We start from the raw sequence: 19,599 nt of genomic DNA, 5'->3' as shown, positions 1-19,599 counted from the left end.
CGAGCGCCTTGCCCACTGCGCCACCTAGCCGCCCACGTCTAATATTTTATTAAAGAAAAGGAAAACTCAAGACTTGTCGTCAATTATCTTCTTTTATAAAAAAAAAACTGAGCTCATATCTCTCCCCTCTGCAACGTTTGCCGACGTCATTTTGCACGAGGAGCATAAAAAATGCAGAGGACGTGATGATGCAACCCTGAACATGCATGGGGGCACGCTTTTCATCTATTTAAATGTGGTTTTCTTTGGGGGGGGGGGGTGACATTTTTATTGTATTATTAAAAAAAAATCAAACAGGCAGGTAAATTAACCTTTGACTCCCACGCATATTACTTATCCTTAGAATGCCAGCCTTCTAGTCGTTTCCGTGGTCGTTGCACTATGTTTACGAAGCTGTGTATGTGTTCTGTATTATAGCTGTAGAGACATGGTGTGGCTAATTTTGACAAACATTACTTGTAGTCCAGCATGGGAATAATAGTTTGTTTCCACACGCTGTAGTTTGTAGTTTATTACACGCTAAACATTGCGCATTTCCAAGATAGTCTTTTTTCATAGATTGCAAGATAAAACGCGATGAAGAGAACAGGCTTTGTTTTGACTCGCACGTCCGAGTGAAAGTGGGCGGGCATTTTGGATAATCACGCAGAATCTTTACCGGTACACATTACAAAAACATTTGTGAAACACACATTTTGCGTGGGATTTTTATAAACTTTGGACCTGTACTACCGTACATAAGACTTCAGGCTATGGAACCGTTATGTTTTCCAGCTCCTAGCTGGAACTTAAAAACAGGCATCTGGCAACCACTAAACAGAAATGAGAGTACGCAACTTTTACTCCAGTGTGTTCAAACCTCTGTTACTCTATTTCATTAGGACTCAAAGTGATTTTTATTTATTGTGTAAGAAACTTCAGAGTGTTACCTTTCAAAAGAGACCACTCATGCATGTGCTATAAGTATAAAGTATAATAAATCGCAAATTGCTTTGGGTATGCAATCGTCAAAAAAGGAGAAAGAAATAGCCCCATTTTGCCCCATGCCTAAGAGGTTAAAATGCTGGGTGACAGTAGCAGGTGTGTGTAAACAACTCTGCGATAAGAGTCCTTAAAAGTAGTGAGGGGGGGGATCGATTTGTCCAAGTCTGTTGCATCTCGTTCCAACTGCTGGGAGCAGCAAATTGGATGGAGGATGGACCAGAGGAAGTGAACCAGAAGAAGACCACAGTGATTCTCACCGTCGTCCTGGTCTTCGCTGGACTCGTCCCTAAAGGGGTTGAAGTCGTCGTCGTCGTCTCCCGAGCTGATGGACTTGAAGCTGTCGTCACTCTCGTCGTCTTTCTCAGAGTCCTTGTCCGACTCCTCCGATTGGCTCTCGTCTGAGCTGGTGCCCGACAGACCGCCGTGCTTACGAGGCTTCTTCCTGGGCTTCTTCTTGGCGTCTGAAGCTGCGGGGAGAACAACAGAACGGCTGTTGCAGGAGGTATATACGTTTGGGGCACAAGGCCTTCTAACAATAATAATAATGCTGGGAACTCCATCTGAAAGGCGTACACACTTAGGGAAGCAACAGCCGTGATTGGAGGATCAAGAAAAGCGTCCCTGGTGATTTCCAACAACTGTCAATATGAAAGTGAAAGCAAGACAACAGGCAGTGTGGCTGTACTTGATTCTTTTTAAAATATTCAATAAAGTCTACATTCTCGCTCACATTTTATATTTTGCTTTTCCATCTTTAGTTGCACAGAGTTCTCTTTTCTTAAATTTTTTCTTCTGGCCAACAATCTCTTTTTCATCCCATTGTATGTTTTACATCTTGTCCTCTTATAAACATTCAATAAATAAATAAAAGTGCTGCAAGTGGTATTTCTGTGTTTGTTAAAATAAGTGGTCTACATGTTAAAATAATAGCTCTACATTCCAACAATCATCACTGATATAGAGTGCAGTAAGCAGAAAATACATTCTCTGGTATCCAGTTCCCACTGTATGCAATCAGGAGAGAGAACTCTACACTGCTCTGACAAAAATAAGAAATAAAAACAAGGATGTGCTTGAAACAAGTAAAATGATCTGCCAGCAAATTTAGCTTGACAAGATTTCTTGAAATAAGTATATAACATATAAAAAAAAATATATATATATCTAGGGTTTAACCTGATTGGATAAAGTGAGAAGGGATACCAGGAAATGTATTTTGGGACTGGGAGACCCATATACTGACCAAACGGTCTACATCAGTGATGGCTGTCGTAACGTAGAGCTATACAACACATATTTTAACAAAACAATCGTTACAGCACCTTTAAGTCACTAGTGAATGTGGCCGCCCACCTTTCCTCTTCTGGCCCTTCTGGTCGGCCGCGGTGACGATGGGAGAGGGAGTCTTTTTGGCCGAGAGGTCGATGCCCAGCAGACTGAAGAGCTTCTGTCTGTCAGGAGCTGGGAAGTGCTTCTCGATCAGTGACTGCAGCACACCTCTACAGGAAGGAACAACAGTGTTTTAAACAGAAGTGCTTCTCGACCAGTGACTGCAGCACACCTCTACAGGAAGGAACAACAGTGTTTTAAACAGAAGTGCTTCTCGACCAGTGACTGCAGCACACCTCTACAGGAAGGAACAACAGTGTTTTAAACAGAAGTGCTTCTCGACCAGTGACTGCAGCACACCTCTACAGGAAGGAACAACAGTGTTTTAAACAGAAGTGCTTCTCGACCAGTGACTGCAGCACACCTCTACAGGAAGGAACAACAGTGTTTTAAACAGAAGTGCTTCTCGATCAGTGACTGCAGCACACCTCTACAGGAAGGAACAACAGTGTTTTAAACAGAAGTGCTTCTCGACCAGTGACTGCAGCACACCTCTACAGGAAGGAACAACAGTGTTTTAAACAGAAGTGCGATCTCGACCAGTGACTGCAGCACACCTCTACAGGAAGGAACAACAGTGTTTTAAACAACAGAATTTCTCCCTGGGGATAACAAAGTTAGTCTAATCACCCATCAAACACCCATCAAAGAAGAATACTAGTCTAGTAGCATGCATATAGAAATCTTGCGAGTATATACAATTCTCTAACAGGGTATCCACAGGTTTCAACAAGTGAAATAAGACTTTTTAATACAATTTTACGACCATACAAGGGATAAAAAAAAAAAAAAAGTAAACACATAGCGACACTAAACTGTTGGCTGCACTTCCGCGCCTATTTAAATTCTCACACGTTCCATACAAGCTCTCTCCAGACGCACCAATTAGGCCCACAAAACTTGAATACAAAAACATTTGATATTAAATATAATTTGATCTCCCACCAGCTGCCACCCCCCAAAATGTAATACCTGATACCTTAAATTGAGAATTATGAATTTAATACTTTAAGTTTTAATACCCTGCAGATACCCCGTCTAAGCTGTGGTTACTGTCAATTCTTACTTCGCCGTGGACACAAAGTCGTTAAGCTCGCCTCCTCCTTCCTCCAAGGCCTCGAGAGTTCGAGCTTCTCCCGTGGACTGAAGACCGATGACGACACACTGCGGAGGGAACGGCACGTCAGCAGCATTCTCAAGAATCAGAAAGAGCTCTTTATTGCCCAAGTAAGTTTATCTGTGGAACTCTCTGCCCAGGGCCATCCAAAACTCCCCCACTATTGCTGTCTTCAAGAGGGGTGTGAAGCGACATCTGCAACAATAGGTTACAGTGGGTGCTGCTTGGCCACCACTCTTGAAGAACAGGAACATGCTGTAATGAGGCTCTTTCAGAAAATTGTCTCGTCTATTTTATCTACTTGTTGTATCCATCTTATCTTCTTAACTCTTTTTGTGATTTATTGTATTCTTCTTGGGACCATGTTGGAAACAAGTCGACAGACTTTCACATGTTATCCTTGTACCCCTTGTTTTTATACTTTTGTATAAATTGTATGTACTAAATAAAAATCAAATCAAATATCAAATCATCATTTATAGTAAGTTTGTACATTCAAGGAATTTGTCTAGGCCGTTTGGTGCATCAACATTAACAGACAATATTAAAATGTTATTAATTAGAATTCAAATACAATAGAATATAATATAGGACAGGGCTATACAGTTGTGCAGGATGTAGCACAATATATAAACTAAATTAGAATACAAATAAAGTGGAATAGAATATGTAACATGGGTGTGAAATTGTGGAAAAAATATGAACAGTGTCATGTTCAGATGCTCACAGTTGAGCATTATGTGCAAATCCAGGAAGGGTGTGTTAATGTAACACATTGTGACAGACGCTTAAGTAGAGTATAGTGTCTACTAGGGGTGTAACGATTCGACCTCCCAACGATTAGATTACGATTTTTCAGGCAACGATTCAATGCATCATGAAATCTCTTCATTTGACCACGATTCGATTAATTTTCTATCAGTTAATTCCCTAAAAAAATTTGAATACACAAATGTGGCTGGGGGAACTGATTCACTCAGCATGAATGGACTATAGGTCAATAAAAACAATACAAATTATATATATATATATATATATTTTTTTAAGAAATTCGAATAGATTCTAACATTTTCAAATCGATGCAGTTGAATAGTCACATTAGGATCGATGCTTCGCTACACCCCTAGTGTCTACTATAGATTCACACACAAACCCTGACAGCAGTGGCCATCGCTAAGGAGACATAACCTTCAGTGAGGATCTAACAGACTCGTGGTTTGACAGGCATAGGTTTCATTGGCCAATTTCACCTTTCCATTCTTGACCTCCTCTCTGGCTAGCTGGACCACCCTGCGGACCTTGGAGGCGATGCAAAGGTACTTAAAGAACCTCTGGTGAGCCGACCAGAACTGGCCCCACATGGACTTCTTCATGCGCTGCTCTGCATCCATCAGGTTCGCAGCCAGCTGGAACTTCTCACGTGCGCTCACCCACTGAAGTAGACGAGACAGAGTATGAGTTTATGGTTATTATATTATGGTTGTGTGTTTGACATGCATCTCACATTTTAACCATTTCCTCCTGCACCCCTTACCCTAAACCAGGTTCATATCCTATTCCCTACCCCAGGTTTGTATCCTATTTCGTACCCCTATACCCTTACCCTAAACCTGGTTTGTATCCTATTCCCTACCCCCCTAACTAGGGATGTCTGATATTATCGACCTACCGATATTATCGGCCAATATTGGCATTAAAATGTAATATCGGAAATGATCGCTATCGGTTTTCAATTCTTTTTTTTTTAAACATTTATTTAACCTTTATTTACCCAGGCAAGCAAGTAAGAACAAATTCTTATTTAATTTATTGTGAAAAGTATGCATAATGTTGTGTTTTTTGGGGGGAAACCCGCATATATCGGTATCGGAAATTAAGAGTTGGACAATATCGGTATATCTGTAAAAAAGTCAATATCGAACATCCCTAACCCTAAACCTAAACCAGGATCATATCCTATTCCCTACATCAGTTACCCTAAACCAGGTTAATTTCGTATCGAACACCACACTCACGCGCATATATATATACACACATGACCTTTTTATTTTACCACTATGAGTAGCATAGATGTTTGCTAAGGGGCTTGAGTTTCTTGCTTATCCTTAGGGCACAGGAACCTTGTTTTATTATCAATATAAAAGAGGAATGATGATGAATACCAACAGTGCCATTTCAGAAGCTTATTAGAGGGTGCTTACCAGGCGCACAGACTTGTTGTACATCTTGATGTAATTCAGAGTCAGAGGAACCTCATCAATCTTGAATGTCACACCTGTGAAACTCAACTGCCTGGCGATGTACATTCCTCTGAGCTTCATATCCATGGCAACGATCTCCATGGCACCAACACCTCTAAAATGCAAAGGAAGAAAACAAGATGTCAAAATACTAGCCAGTACAGAAGTACAGTAAGGCTACAATGCAAGCCTTGGTGGTCAATTCCGATTTACTGCTCAGATCAGATTTTTCACATTATTTAAAATGTGGCAAATATCAGATTCCAGTGTGAACTGGTCACGCTCCTGAACTGACCCACATGCGCAAATTAACAATAAAGAAGATGGACATAAAGAAATTGTGACAAATGTCAATCTAGAGCAGACCTGGGCATTGTCCGGCCCGCGGGCCGGATCCGGCCCGCGGGATGATTCTGACCGGCCCGCGAAAGATTACATGATAATAAAAAAAAATAAAAAATAAATAAAAAAAAATATTTTTTTTGAATATTTTTTTTTTACTTTTTTTTTTTACTTTTTTTTTCTTCATATCAACGTTCACACGCACAGTATACGCTTAGGAGACATGCTCAGAAGATGTTGGTTCTCTTTGGATCCACCTACATATGTGAACAGACATTCTCAGTCATGACGTTTACCAAGTCCAGGTACAGATCCTCTCTCACTGATGAACATCTGGCAGCTGTGCTTCGCATCTCCACCTCAGACATGCAACCTGACTTTGATGGACTTGTTAAAGCTCAACAGAGACTGGATTTCTCACACTGAATGAAAAAAAAGAACTGATGAACACTAAAATGTGGAAATATAACAAGTGAAATGTGACACTTGATCTTTTTTTTTCTTTTTTTTGCACAGTTCTGAAAACATTAAATGTTTAAAGTAATGTAAAGTAAAAAAGGCTACAAAACTGGGACACTTTTCTTTACACAGTTCAGTGAAATGTCTTGTTTATTTTTGCTATAAGATGATGTGATGTCTTTAGAAAGCTAAGAAAATCCTTGTTTCAATAGTATATGAAACTCAAAATGCCCTTTGTTATTAATGTTTCACATTTTGTTTATCATTTTGGAAATAAATTCTATTTGAATAAATTATATTTTTGAAAGCTAACCTCACCTTTTAATTGCCAAATAATAACATACACTCTTACCAGGGGTCAAAACAATGCCATTTACTGCTTTTTATATAGAAATAAAATGTATATTATGCATAATTGAGTTTGGAATTTTGGCCCGGCCCCCCAACATATTTTCAGTTGCTCATTCGGCCCCCCGGGAAAAATAATTGCCCACCCCTGATCTAGAGTGACGTAAAAGTTGCATGAAAGTCGCGTGACTTGTTCAGACTGAGGTCGCGTAGCAAAAGATCTGACCTGCATCTGATGTAGGACCATACGAGTCACATATGAGCAAAGAAATCCGATTTGGGCCACTTAGCCTGCAGTGTGAACGTAGCCCGAGTCATATCGGGGACATTGAATCGATCCTTTGGAATGTAATGTTGACCATGTTGTTGTACACAAAAGAGGAACTCACCTGCGCTCGACGGCTTGGATGAAGTTGCTGAACTCTCTGAAGGGGGTTCCTTCCCCCCAGATGCCCAGCCGGTTCATGTAGGCCATGTTTCGAGGTTCAGAGGCACCTAGACGGCATCAAACGGATGTTCAGTACCGATTCACCGACTCCCACTTGGGTTGGTTTTTACAGACTATAATCAGGAGGAAGATCATCTCTGATCCACTGGGCTATTCCTCATTATTCAGCTGCAACTTCTTCTGGGTACAATGGATTTATGCACGAAAGACACCATCCTCTACAGGCCGCAAAAACATCCTATTGGCCATGTTAAAATGTGTATGTATATTATTGAAATAAATGTCAAGTGTGATGTCAAATTGTTCCGGCTCTGCACCGATATCACTGTTATCTGGTGTAGCCACACCTCTGGCCCTTAGCCGAGCAGAAAGACAGACTCGCACGCTAGACGCCTTCACTGGAATTCTGTTGCTAGTTAGGACACGCATGCAAAATAGTCAGCTACTGTATAAGAAAATAAACTTGGGGCCATTTTTTTTTTTACAATGTTATTGTCGTCACTGAATTAATTAATATCAATCTATAATCAAATCATCGAATTGCCTGAAAGGAAAAAAAAATTATTTTAATCTCAACTGTGACCCAAGAGTCTAAATCAAAATCGTGAGATTCCCAAAAATTCCCCACCGCTGCTCCAGACAGAGCTCAGCTGTCAACATGTCAGTAAGAAGCCTGGCAGCGCTGTGGGGCATCGTCGTGAGAGAAATGGGTCAGATTTTGCACGGCTAGAGCGGAGGAGAGTGCCTCATCAGGGGACGTGTTGGAGCGTGCGCCAGCGGCCATTGTTCAAACTGCCGTTTGAAATCAAAGCCAATCAAAGCGCTGCCTTCGGCTGCCAAAAGTCAAGTCATCTCACGTTTCTTTTCTCCAGACGTCTTTTAGAGAGAGCCAGAGCATCTTTTTGTTCTTCTCCCATCCCCCAATTTAGTCGTTATGCCAATTCCCTTCCTGGTCGTTGCAGACTAATCACACGCCTCCTCCGGTACATGTGGAGTCGCCAGCTGCTTCTTTTCACCCGACAGTGAGGCGTTTCACTGGGGGAAGGTAACGTGTGCAGAGGTTCATGCTACCTCCCCCAGATCGCTTCCCTGCTGAACAGTCGGGCGCCCCGACAGACCAGGACTCATACTGCACCGGCTTCCCACCCGCGAACACTGCCGGTTGTGTTCATAGGGACGGCTGACCAAGTCGGAGGTACCGCTGGCAGCTGGGTTCAAAGCTAGAGTCTCTGTGGTGGTTAGGCGAGTGCTTAGACCTCTACCCGAGCATTTTTTTTTTATTGTGAAAGGATGTGTGTCGAGATCACACGTCTGCCTCACCTGTGGCACTGGCGTACACGACCCGAGCCTTGGGGAGTTTGTTCTGCAGCTCCAACACCGCCAGTCCAGTCTTGGTAGGTTTAGACGATCCGATTGGACAAACATTTTTGGCTTTGTGACACTCGTCATAGACGATCTTATGGCAGCAGTTGGTTAAGGAAACTCATAGTTTCTGAACGGTTTCTAAATCAGGTATGTTTACATTAGTTATGCATGCCCACTGGTTAGATAAAAACAAGAAAACAACACAATGATTCTATCAGGGTATCTGCAGGTTAAGTTAAATTTAAGACTTTAACGTCTTAAGCCCTTGCCATATTTTCAGAAGATTTGCCGAAAAGTACATACCCAAGAAATGGAAGATTGCTCTACAACAGGGCTATTCAACTGGCGGCCCGCGGGCCAGATCCGGCCTGCGGGATGATTCTGACCGGCCCGCCAAAGATTACATGATAATTAAAAAAAAAAAAAAACGTTCTTTTCATGTCAACGTTAACACGCACAATTGAGCCAAAAATCACTCAATTAATGACAGATTTCATTGATAAATTGAGGGAAAACTTTGCAAGTCGATTTGATGAATTTGACATGTCCAGAGAATTGATGCATTTTGTGAGCAACCCATTTGCCAATGTAGCTGCTATTTCCACAAAAGGACAAGAGTTCCTTGCATCACTTCACATTGATGAAGGTCTCCTGCAACTTGAAATAATTGACATGCAAGCATCATCTGCTCTGAAGCAGGCACTTGAGAATGAATCCACCACAACATTTTGGATAAAGTGTATTCATGTCAAGACATTCCCCAAAATAAAAACGCTGGCAATATCTGTGCTAACAATGTTTGGCTCAACATACAGTTTCTCTCACATGAATGCCATTAAAACAAGCAACCGTGCCTCCTTGACAAATGAGCATTTGCATCACTGTTTGCGGGTAGCCCTCACTTCCTATGAACCCTCTTTCTCTGCCATTGCCCAGTCAAAGAAGTGCAATCGCTCATTAGATGTGTGTATGTAGGCTAGGCCTGTCTGCCCCCCACCCCCCTGATGTTTGAGAGTTAAGAGTGGACAATAAGTGCTAATAAGATGCTGTGATTTGCTGTTGTTGCAGACATGAAGCACTTTTTCATAAGCTCAGCTGCACTATAAATGTGTTTTTTTGTTCAAGTGTTGATGTTAGAATGTTCAGATGCACATCATGCACTCGTTTGTTTTTTATTTTATTTTTATATTGAAATGAAGAGGAGATGTTGCAGTTGTTGCACAGTCATAAATGAAGCACTTTTTGCAGGAGATGTTGCAGATGTGGCACATAAATGAAGCACTTTTTTTGAAAAGTATACTACTTTTGCAATGTAGTTAAATAAAAGTTGTGAAAATGTGGTTGCGTGTTGTGTCAAGTGTACATATATTCATAGCACAGGGAGGAGCTGTGGCAGTCCGGCCCCTGGCCCCTTGGGTTTCTGACAATGTGGCCCCCTGAACAATTTAGTTGAATAGCCCTGCTCTACAAGGTCATTTTCCATCTTCTTGGTATCTAGGGACATCTATGGACCTCAGGGAATTTATTCCCAGTGTCGGAAATATTGTGTCCGTTATTATGCTTGAGTAAATTTGTAATGAACCAAAAGGAAAATATATATAATTTTTTTATTATTATTTTTCTCATCTTTTTGATGGTGAATAACACCATGCTAACATTTAGTACCACCAGGCACAAGTTACAGGGCAGCAAAGACCATGAATGAAATAACTTTTGTATAATGTCCATAGCTCTGCCATTTTTCACCAGATCGCAATTTTTATAGACGTTCACAGAAAAGTAAATAAACAATATACGTTCACGAAAAAGAACGTCAATATTTTTTCCCACGTCGGCCAGCTGAGTTTGACAGCGGCTAGTGTGAGCTGGGTAGTGTAGTTTTATAAAATTTCAACATCCATCAAAAATCCTGGGTCTCCTCTTTCTTAGGACTAACTATTTCATGACGGCGCCATTTCCCGCGTCTAAGTCATCCGGTTTCCGATGCAATGCGCTGAGATTTAACACCCCCAAAAAACGAACAACTGGAATATATATATATATATTTTATTTGTTTCTGTTTCTGATTTCTCTGATTTTCTCCCCGTCCCAATTAGTCGTTGTGCCAATTCCCCCCCCTCCCCTACCTGGCTGCTGTATGCATGTTCTCCTACGAGTCGGTACAAGGGCGTCCCGAGTCGATCGCACGCTTCCTCCGAGACGTGCGCCGACAGCCAGTGACGTCTTTTCACTTGGCAGCGAGGGCTCTCATTGGTGGAGTGTAACGCGTGGGAGGGCACGCTATCTCCACGAAGTCCTTCCCCGCTTAGCAAGCGCCAAGACCTGACCTGTAGCAGGGCTGTACGCTAAGCTTTTTCACTAGGGGCACACTTGCCCCTAAATGAGAAATTTAGGGGCAAAAAATATTTTTTAGGGGCACATTTTTAAATAACAATTTTACCATTATTTATATCGATTGTTTTTTATTTAAAAAAAAATAAATTATATAATTTTTTTTTAAATAAAATATATATATTATATAATCATACTTGTAGTTGTATTATCTGCGAGACATCGCCACCACGCAACAAGTCTAAATGCTCGCTATATGCAACCAGCTCCACTGTCTGTGTGTACTCGAGTAGCCTCCAGCTACGGCCAGGATTCCCCGGAGCTGCAGCTGGACCCTATACTGTAGCCTCCAGCTACGGCCAGGATTCTCCGGCGCTGCAGCTGGACCCTATTGACTATATTCAGCGTGCCCTCAGCTCGAATCGACTCAGTGTTATAAGACATTGATATCAGGAGCTATCTGAACTATTTAGTTTAATGGGACGTTTCGTTTTGAACAGTAAGCTAACGCGAGCTATCATGCACTACTAGACTTACTGGAGCATTTGTTGATAGCTATCAGTAGCTAGCCGGCTGGCAGGCTCACCGAGGTCCCAGTCCCACTAGAGACTAGTGTTTACAACAGCCACGGGTGCGGGAGGGAGGAGGAGCAGCAGACGCCGCAGCTCTCTCCGTGTGTCCGAGTTCAGTTCAGTTCGGCTCACTATAGGAGGTCGAACGCGTCAAAAATATGAAGCAATACTAACTTTACTTTACTTTTCTTCATAGCTAAATCAGACAGTCAGCCAGTCTATCAGAGTGAGTGCTCAGTCGATTGTTCCCGCTGATCATACCTGCTGAGTGCTCACTGCTCAGCTCGCGTGAGTGACGTCATCGCATCATCACACGCCTTGGATAATTTAGGAGTGAAATGCGAATGCAATGCTTGAAAGCACTACTCGCAAGCCCGCCCCCAGATAATATTTCCCAATCGCAACGGCCAATTAAAGGGGCAATTTGCGACGATATCATCGCAGTGTACAGCCCTGTGTAGGCGTCGCTGTCCACAACGCCAGATTCCCACCCGCCAGCTGCCCCACCCCCTAATACTGCCAATTGTATTAGTGTGAACTGCCAGCCAAGCTGGTGGCAACGCCGAGAGCTGGGCTCGAACCCAGCATCTCCTGCGTTGGTGACGAGCGCAATCTCCGCTACGCCACCTGACCGCATATATATTTTTTTTTTAATCCACTTTTTCTCCTTATTTTTCAATTTTTCTCCCATCCAAATTTGGCTGTTTCCAATTCTCCCCTCCCCTGTCTTGAACGTTGCTCGCATATGCCCCCCACAGGTCGGTCGTAGGGAGTATCTTGCGTTGGTGACGAGCGCAATGTCCGCTGCGCCACCCAGCCGCCGTAACATTTAATATATTTAACATTATTTAATCTCCCGGCAGCCGGGCTTGCCCCACCAAAAATGTAATACCTGTGCAAATTAAATGTAAGACTTTTTAATACCCTGGGTTAGATGAGAAGTAAAGAACATCACAATGATCCTGCACTGATGTATTAACGTCCTATAAAGGATACAACTCCGTCAAAGTCCTCGCCGCACCAGTGCAGGAGCTGCTTAAACCGGGTCTTGTACTTCCCTCCAGACTGACTCTCTCCGATCAGGGAGGAATAGGTGGCGAAGATCACACCCTTCTTCACGCTGCCGTTGTGTTTAGAGGAGATCTTGCCGTACTTGAACTAAAAGATGAAAAATAATTAAAACCTGTGAATAATAATCCTTAAGAGAGGTGGTGAAAAATGTAATACAGTTAGTTATACATCCACAACCTTTTACCTTGTTTAGTGAATGGACCTGAATGTTCTTGGCTCCTATATCCTTTAGATCCCTTTCAGCGTCGTACTTCAAGTCGTTAGAAACACTAAACCTGAGGAACAAGTGGAGAGAAAGGAATTTAAAGGAGACAAATTATGCATCTTTTGAACTATTTTATACCACTTCCTTAACCCGTGGAACGTGTTTGTTAAGGTTTAGGACTGCAGCCGTGGGCAAATTGTGGTCAGTCATCAGCTCGCCGGGTCAGACGAGCTGGCAGGACGTTTCGTCAGAGGCGTGTACGGGTAGGGTCGCGGGTTGACAGTTTTGTGCTCGTTTGCAAATAGGGTTGGGTACACATTTGAACAGATACCTGGGAATCGATACCCGTACTCAACAACGGTAACTTTTTTCAGTACTTTACTCTCTGTAATAGAATTTTTTTTATCTAAACATCTCAATTTCAACTAGGGCTGGGCGATATGGCCTAAAAATTGTATGTACGATTTTTTCACACCACATCCGATTTTTATCTCTGCCGACAGGGAGAGAGCGGAGAGCGAGCGGGCGGGAGGGGGAGGGATGCGGAGCGTTTTGCGCTCGCTCCCGACTGCGTGTGTGTGTGTTTCCCCGCGCGCGGTCGGGAATGTGTGTGTGGGGTGCTCCGTGTCCCTCTGTCTGGCGCTCTCTCTCGTCATGGTCTGTGTCCCGACTGTGTGTGTGTTTCCCCGCACGCGCGCAGTCGGGAGTGTGTGTAAAATGCCCCGTATCCCTCTCGCTCGTTCTTTGCTCCGTTACATTTTAGACCATACCGTCCAGCGCTAGTCTGGGTCCATTATGAAATGACAATTTTACACCATTGAAGGTCCGCACTGATTTGTGTCCATCATGAAATAACAATAGTTAAGTCAATATAGTCAGATTATTTTCTACCTGGGCGGGTGTTAATCTACCACCTGCTCTCAAGGTACCAAAATGTGGCACAGATTGACCTAACGTGATTAGTTACTCGGTAGTAAGACGTAATTCGGTCGGTACAGAGTTCGGTACCCAACCCCATTTGCAAAGGAACTACCGTAGTCTAAATCCTATTTCAACTGTGTATTTTCCAGCGCCTCCTTCCTCCCTTGTATTGAACAATGGGTGCAGCAGCACAACACACCAAGTCAGGTAGGTAGTCAAGTGTTCCTGTTCCTTAGTCAGGTAGGTAGTCAAGTGTTCCTGTTCCTTAGTCAGGTAGGTAGTGAAAGTGTTCATGTTCCTTAGTCAGGTAGGTAGTCAAGTGTTCCTGTTCCTTAGTCAGGTAGGTAGTCAAGTGTTCATGTTCCTTAGTCAGGTAGGTAGTCAAGTGTTCCTGTTCCTTAGTCAGGTAGGTAGTCAAGTGTTCATGTTCCTTAGTCAGGTAGGTAGTCAAGTGTTCCTGTTCCTTAGTCAGGTAGGTAGTCAAGTGTTCCTGTTCCTTAGTCAGGTAGGTAGTCAAGTGTTCCTGTTCCTTAGTCAGGTAGGTAGTCAAGTGTTCATGTTCCTTAGTCAGGTAGGTAGTCAAGTGTTCCTGTTCCTTAGTCAGGTAGGTAGTCAAGTGTTCCTGTTCCTTAGTCAGGTAGGTAGTCAAGTGTTCATGTTCCTTAGTCAGGTAGGTAGTCAAGTGTTCCTGTTCCTTAGTCAGGTAGTCAAGTGTTCCTGTTCCTTAGTCAGGTAGGTAGTCAAGTGTTCATGTTCCTTAGTCAGGTAGTCAAGTGTTCATGTTCCTTAGTCAGGTAGGTAGTCAAGTGTTCCTGTTCCTTAGTCAGGTAGTCAAGTGTTCATGTTCCTTAGTCAGGTAGGTAGTCAAGTGTTCCTGTTCCTTAGTCAGGTAGGTAGTCAAGTGTTCATGTTCCTTAGTCAGGTAGGTAGTCAAGTGTTCCTGTTCCTTAGTCAGGTAGTCAAGTGTTCCTGTTCCTTAGTCAGGTAGGTAGTCAAGTGTTCCTGTTCCTTAGTCGGGTAGGTAGTCAAGTGTTCCTGTTCCTTAGTCAGGTAGGTAGTCAAGTGTTCCTGTTCCTTAGTCAGGTAGGTAGTCAAGTGTTCCTGTTCCTTAGTCAGGTAGGTAGTCAAGTGTTCCTGTTCCTTAGTCAGGTAGGTAGTCAAGTGTTCCTGTTCCTTAGTCAGGTAGGTAGTCAAGTGTTCATGTTCCTTAGTCAGGTAGTCAAGTGTTCTTGTTCCTTAGTCAGGTAGTCAAGTGTTCCTGTTCCTTAGTCAGGTAGGTAGTCAAGTGTTCCTGTTCCTTAGTCAGGTAGGTAGTCAAGTGTTCCTGTTCCTTAGTCAGGTAGGTAGTCAAGTGTTCATGTTCCTTAGTCAGGTAGGTAGTCAAGTGTTCATGTTCCTTAGTCAGGTAGGTAGTCAAGTGTTCCTGTTCCTTAGTCAGGTAGGTAGTCAAGTGTTCCTGTTCCTTAGTCAGGTAGGTAGTCAAGTGTTCATGTTCCTTAGTCAGGTAGGTAGTCAAGTGTTCCTGTTCCTTAGTCGGGTACGTAGTCAAGTGTTCATGTTCCTTAGTCAGGTACGTAGTCAAGTGTTCATGTTCCTTAGTCGGGTAGGTAGTCAAGTGTTCATGTTCCTTAGTCAGGTAGGTAGTCAAGTGTTCCTGTTCCTTAGTCAGGTAGGTAGTCAAGTGTTCCTGTTCCTTAGTCAGGTAGGTAGTCAAGTGTTCATGTTCCTTAGTCAGGTAGGTAGTCAAGTGTTCCTGTTCCTTAGTCAGGTAGGTAGTCAAGTGTTCATGTTCCTTAGTCAGGTAGGTAGTCAAGTGTTCATGTTCCTTAGTCAGGTAGGTAGTCAAGTGTTCATGTTCCTTAGTCAGGTAGGTAGTCAAGTGTTCATGTTCCTTAGTCAGGTAGGTAGTCAAGTGTTCCTGTTCCTTAGTCAAGTAGGTAGTCAAGTGTTCATGTTCCTTAGTCAGGTAGGTAGTCAAGTGTTCCTGTTCCTTAGTCAGGTAGGTAGTAAAGTGTTCCTGTTCCTTAGTCAGGTAGGTAGTCAAGTGTTCCTGTTCCTTAGTCAGGTAGGTAGTCAAGTCAAGTGTTCCTGTTCCTTAGTCAGGTAGGTAGTCAAGTGTTCATGTTCCTTAGTCAGGTAGGTAGTCAAGTGTTCCTGTTCCTTAGTCAGGTAGGTAGTCAAGTGTTCCTGTTCCTTAGTCAGGTAGGTAGTCAAGTGTTCCTGTTCCTTAGTCAGGTAGGTAGTCAAGTGTTCCTGTTCCTTAGTCAGGTAGGTAGTCAAGTGTTCCTGTTCCTTAGTCAGGTAGGTAGTAAAGTGTTCCTGTTCCTTAGTCAGGTAGTCAAGTGTTCCTGTTCCTTAGTCGGGTAGTCAAGTGTTCATGTTCCTTAGTCAGGTAGTCAAGTGTTCATGTTCCTTAGTCAGGTAGGTAGTCAAGTGTTCCTGTTCCTTAGTCAGGTAGGTAGTCAAGTGTTCATGTTCCTTAGTCAGGTAGGTAGTCAAGTGTTCCTGTTCCTTAGTCAGGTAGGTAGTCAAGTGTTCATGTTCCTTAGTCAGGTAGGTAGTCAAGTGTTCCTGTTCCTTAGTCAGGTAGGTAGTCAAGTGTTCATGTTCCTTAGTCAGGTAGGTAGTCAAGTGTTCATGTTCCTTAGTCAGGTAGGTAGTAAAGTGTTCCTGTTCCTTAGTCAGGTAGGTAGTCAAGTGTTCATGTTCCTTAGTCAGGTAGGTAGTCAAGTGTTCCTGTTCCTTAGTCAGGTAGTCAAGTGTTCATGTTCCTTAGTCAGGTAGGTAGTCAAGTGTTCCTGTTCCTTAGTCAGGTAGGTAGTCAAGTGTTCCTGTTCCTTAGTCAGGTAGTCAAGTGTTCATGTTCCTTAGTCAGGTAGGTAGTCAAGTGTTCATGTTCCTTAGTCAGGTAGGTAGTCAAGTGTTCATGTTCCTTAGTCAGGTAGGTAGTCAAGTGTTCCTGTTCCTTAGTCAGGTAGGTAGTCAAGTGTTCATGTTCCTTAGTCAGGTAGGTAGTCAAGTGTTCCTGTTCCTTAGTCGGGTAGGTAGTCAAGTGTTCCTGTTCCTTAGTCAGGTAGGTAGTCAAGTGTTCCTGTTCCTTAGTCAGGTAGTCAAGTGTTCCTGTTCCTTAGTCAGGTAGGTAGTCAAGTGTTCATGTTCCTTAGTCAGGTAGGTAGTCAAGTGTTCATGTTCCTTAGTCAGGTAGGTAGTCAAGTGTTCCTGTTCCTTAGTCGGGTAGGTAGTCAAGTGTTCATGTTCCTTAGTCAGGTAGGTAGTCAAGTGTTCATGTTCCTTAGTCAGGTAGGTAGTCAAGTGTTCCTGTTCCTTAGTCAGGTAGGTAGTCAAGTGTTCATGTTCCTTAGTCAGGTAGGTAGTCAAGTGTTCATGTTCCTTAGTCAGGTAGGTAGTCAAGTGTTCATGTTCCTTAGTCGGGTAGGTAGTCAAGTGTTCCTGTTCCTTAGTCAGGTAGGTAGTCAAGTGTTCCTGTTCCTTAGTCAGGTAGTCAAGTGTTCCTGTTCCTTAGTCAGGTAGGTAGTCAAGTGTTCCTGTTCCTTAGTCAGGTAGTCAAGTGTTCCTGTTCCTTAGTCAGGTAGGTAGTCAAGTGTTCCTGTTCCTTAGTCAGGTAGGTAGTCAAGTGTTCATGTTCCTTAGTCAGGTAGGTAGTCAAGTGTTCATGTTCCTTAGTCAGGTAGGTAGTCAAGTGTTCCTGTTCCTTAGTCAGGTAGGTAGTCAAGTGTTCATGTTCCTTAGTCAGGTAGGTAGTCAAGTGTTCCTGTTCCTTAGGCCCCGTTTAGACGGAAACGCTAGCAGGTGAATCCGCAAAAATATTTTTGCGGATGTGCCTTTCGTTTATACGGAAACGGCGTTTTTACGGGGTGAAACCGCAAAAAAGTGAGACTACCTTCCAGGGTGGAATTCCTAGAAACGCAAAAGCTTTGCGATCTCGTCTAAACTATCAAAACGTATAAATCTGTTAAAACGATGACGAAAGGGTTGTCACGGCTGTGGTCGCGCGTACTGCTTAAGTCACAGGTAGCAGGTATGCGCCAGTAGCCGAGACGTAAACAAAGCAAGTATGTCTGACTTATATCAACGGAGATCACCTGAAGGCTACATTGGCAGTACTTTTAACCCTTTCACTGCCACACGACAGAAGGTTACCCCTTTACTATCACACAACCGGCTGTCGTGTGGCAGTGAAAGGGTTAAGAATCTGTCCGGCGGCGTGAGCCGTGAGTGGACCCACTGTCTGTGAGTGACTCTGCTTTGGTGCAATCACATTCCCCATCCACAGTCTGCGAATCAGAGGCAGAGTAGGGCGGGTCTTCACAGCACGTCATGTGACATATGCGCCAATCGTGTGACAGCGGGTCTCCGTCGTTACAGCGTCGTCTGCACGGAGAATTCCACTCAAACGCTCGTCTAAACGTAAAATTAAAAGTGAAACCGCAAGATGACTTTTGCGGTTTCTGTTCACAAAACGCTCGTCTAAACGGGGCCTTAGTCAGGTAGGTAGTCAAGTGTTCCTGTTCCTTAGTCAGGTAGGTAGTCAAGTGTTCCTGTTCCTTAGTCAGGTAGGTAGTCAAGTGTTCCTGTTCCTTAGTCGGGTAGGTAGTAAAGTGTTCCTGTTCCTTAGTCAGGTAGGTAGTCAAGTGTTCCTGTTCCTTAGTCAGGTAGGTAGTCAAGTGTTCCTGTTCCTTAGTCAGGTAGGTAGTCAAGTGTTCCTGTTCCTTAGTCAGGTAGGTAGTCAAGTGTTCCTGTTCCTTAGTCAGGTAGGTAGTCAAGTGTTCCTGTTCCTTAGTCAGGTAGGTAGTCAAGTCAAGTGTTCCAGTCAGGTAGGTAGTCAAGTCAAGTGTTCCTGGCTCCAAAAAGTACTGCTAATTGATTAATCAAAGCTAAGTCGCTGCTTGTGTCCCCGTTGTGACATCACCAAGGTAAATCATTCTGAACAGCTTGTTAACCTCTTAAGCCCTAGCCATATTTTCAGAAAATTCACCTAAAAGTACATACCCAAGTAAATGGAAGATAGCTCCACTTCTACCAAGCCCATTTGCATGTTCTTGGTATCTATGGACATCTATGGATATCCGGGAATGTATTCCCAGTGTCAGAAATAAATATTGTGTCTGTTACTATGCTTGAGTAAATTAAATTATAATGAACCAAAAAGGAGAATATAAAATATTTAAAAATGTCTCATCTTTGACGGTGAATAACACCATGCCAACATTGACCAGACGTGAAACATTTTGCAGAAAGGTAAAGAAACAAACTATGTTCTATTTTATGGCAATAATGTTCAGGTTTGTTAGATATAATCACAAAAGTAACGTCCAAAAATTATTTCACGCCAGACGGCTCCAAGTTTGAAAGGGGCTGGCGTGAGCTGGGTAGTGTAGTTTTATGAAATTGCAATGTCCATTGAAAGCCCCGGGTCTCCCGTTTTAGGATTACAGCGCTTCCATGACACATTATTTCCTCACATCTAATTCATCCGGTGTCCGTCGAGATATTTATAAACTCATATTTCGCTAATAACACTTAAAATCATTGGTAAACATTACATATTGCTGAACATATACACTTTGACTGCCGTTTTGATAGGGTTAGGATATTTACTCTTGGCTACATTTGAAGAAAAAAAACCACGCTACATTAATTAATACAGACTGTATTAAATCAATTTATGAAATAAATCTCTGCCCGGTACCGGGCCATTCAGGCTTAACCCATTCACGGCCATTCGATATCCCCATCTAGCTATAGCTGGGCCAACTTTCCATTACACACTTTCACTGTGCGTCACG

General features: G+C 43.0%; 1 protein-coding gene across 4 annotated transcripts in view; it reads right to left on the bottom strand.

Moving 5' to 3' along the window:
- Positions 1–19,599, bottom strand: part of sbno1 (strawberry notch homolog 1) — a 65,951-nt gene that overhangs the window by 22,144 nt on the left and 24,208 nt on the right. For 3 of the 4 annotated variants that reach the window (XM_084325403.1, XM_084325406.1, XM_084325404.1), the window contains 9 exons: positions 12,851–12,941; positions 12,592–12,753; positions 8,648–8,783; positions 7,269–7,374; positions 5,692–5,845; positions 4,741–4,923; positions 3,440–3,537; positions 2,338–2,483; positions 1,242–1,451 (listed from right to left, as the gene is read on the bottom strand). In XM_084325403.1, coding sequence (XP_084181529.1) covers positions 1,242–1,451; positions 2,338–2,483; positions 3,440–3,537; positions 4,741–4,923; positions 5,692–5,845; positions 7,269–7,374; positions 8,648–8,783; positions 12,592–12,753; positions 12,851–12,941 — 1,286 coding nt within the window. The remainder of the gene's footprint in view (positions 1–1,241; positions 1,452–2,337; positions 2,484–3,439; positions 3,538–4,740; positions 4,924–5,691; positions 5,846–7,268; positions 7,375–8,647; positions 8,784–12,591; positions 12,754–12,850; positions 12,942–19,599) is intronic. The other variant, XM_084325405.1, reaches the window with a different exon arrangement.

Source organism: Notolepis coatsorum (assembly GCF_963971535.1).
Source record: "Notolepis coatsorum genome assembly, chromosome: 11".
Lineage (NCBI taxonomy): Eukaryota > Metazoa > Chordata > Actinopteri > Aulopiformes > Paralepididae > Notolepis > Notolepis coatsorum.
Note: the sequence above shows the minus strand (reverse complement) of the source record. Positions and strands in the feature narration are given on the sequence as shown.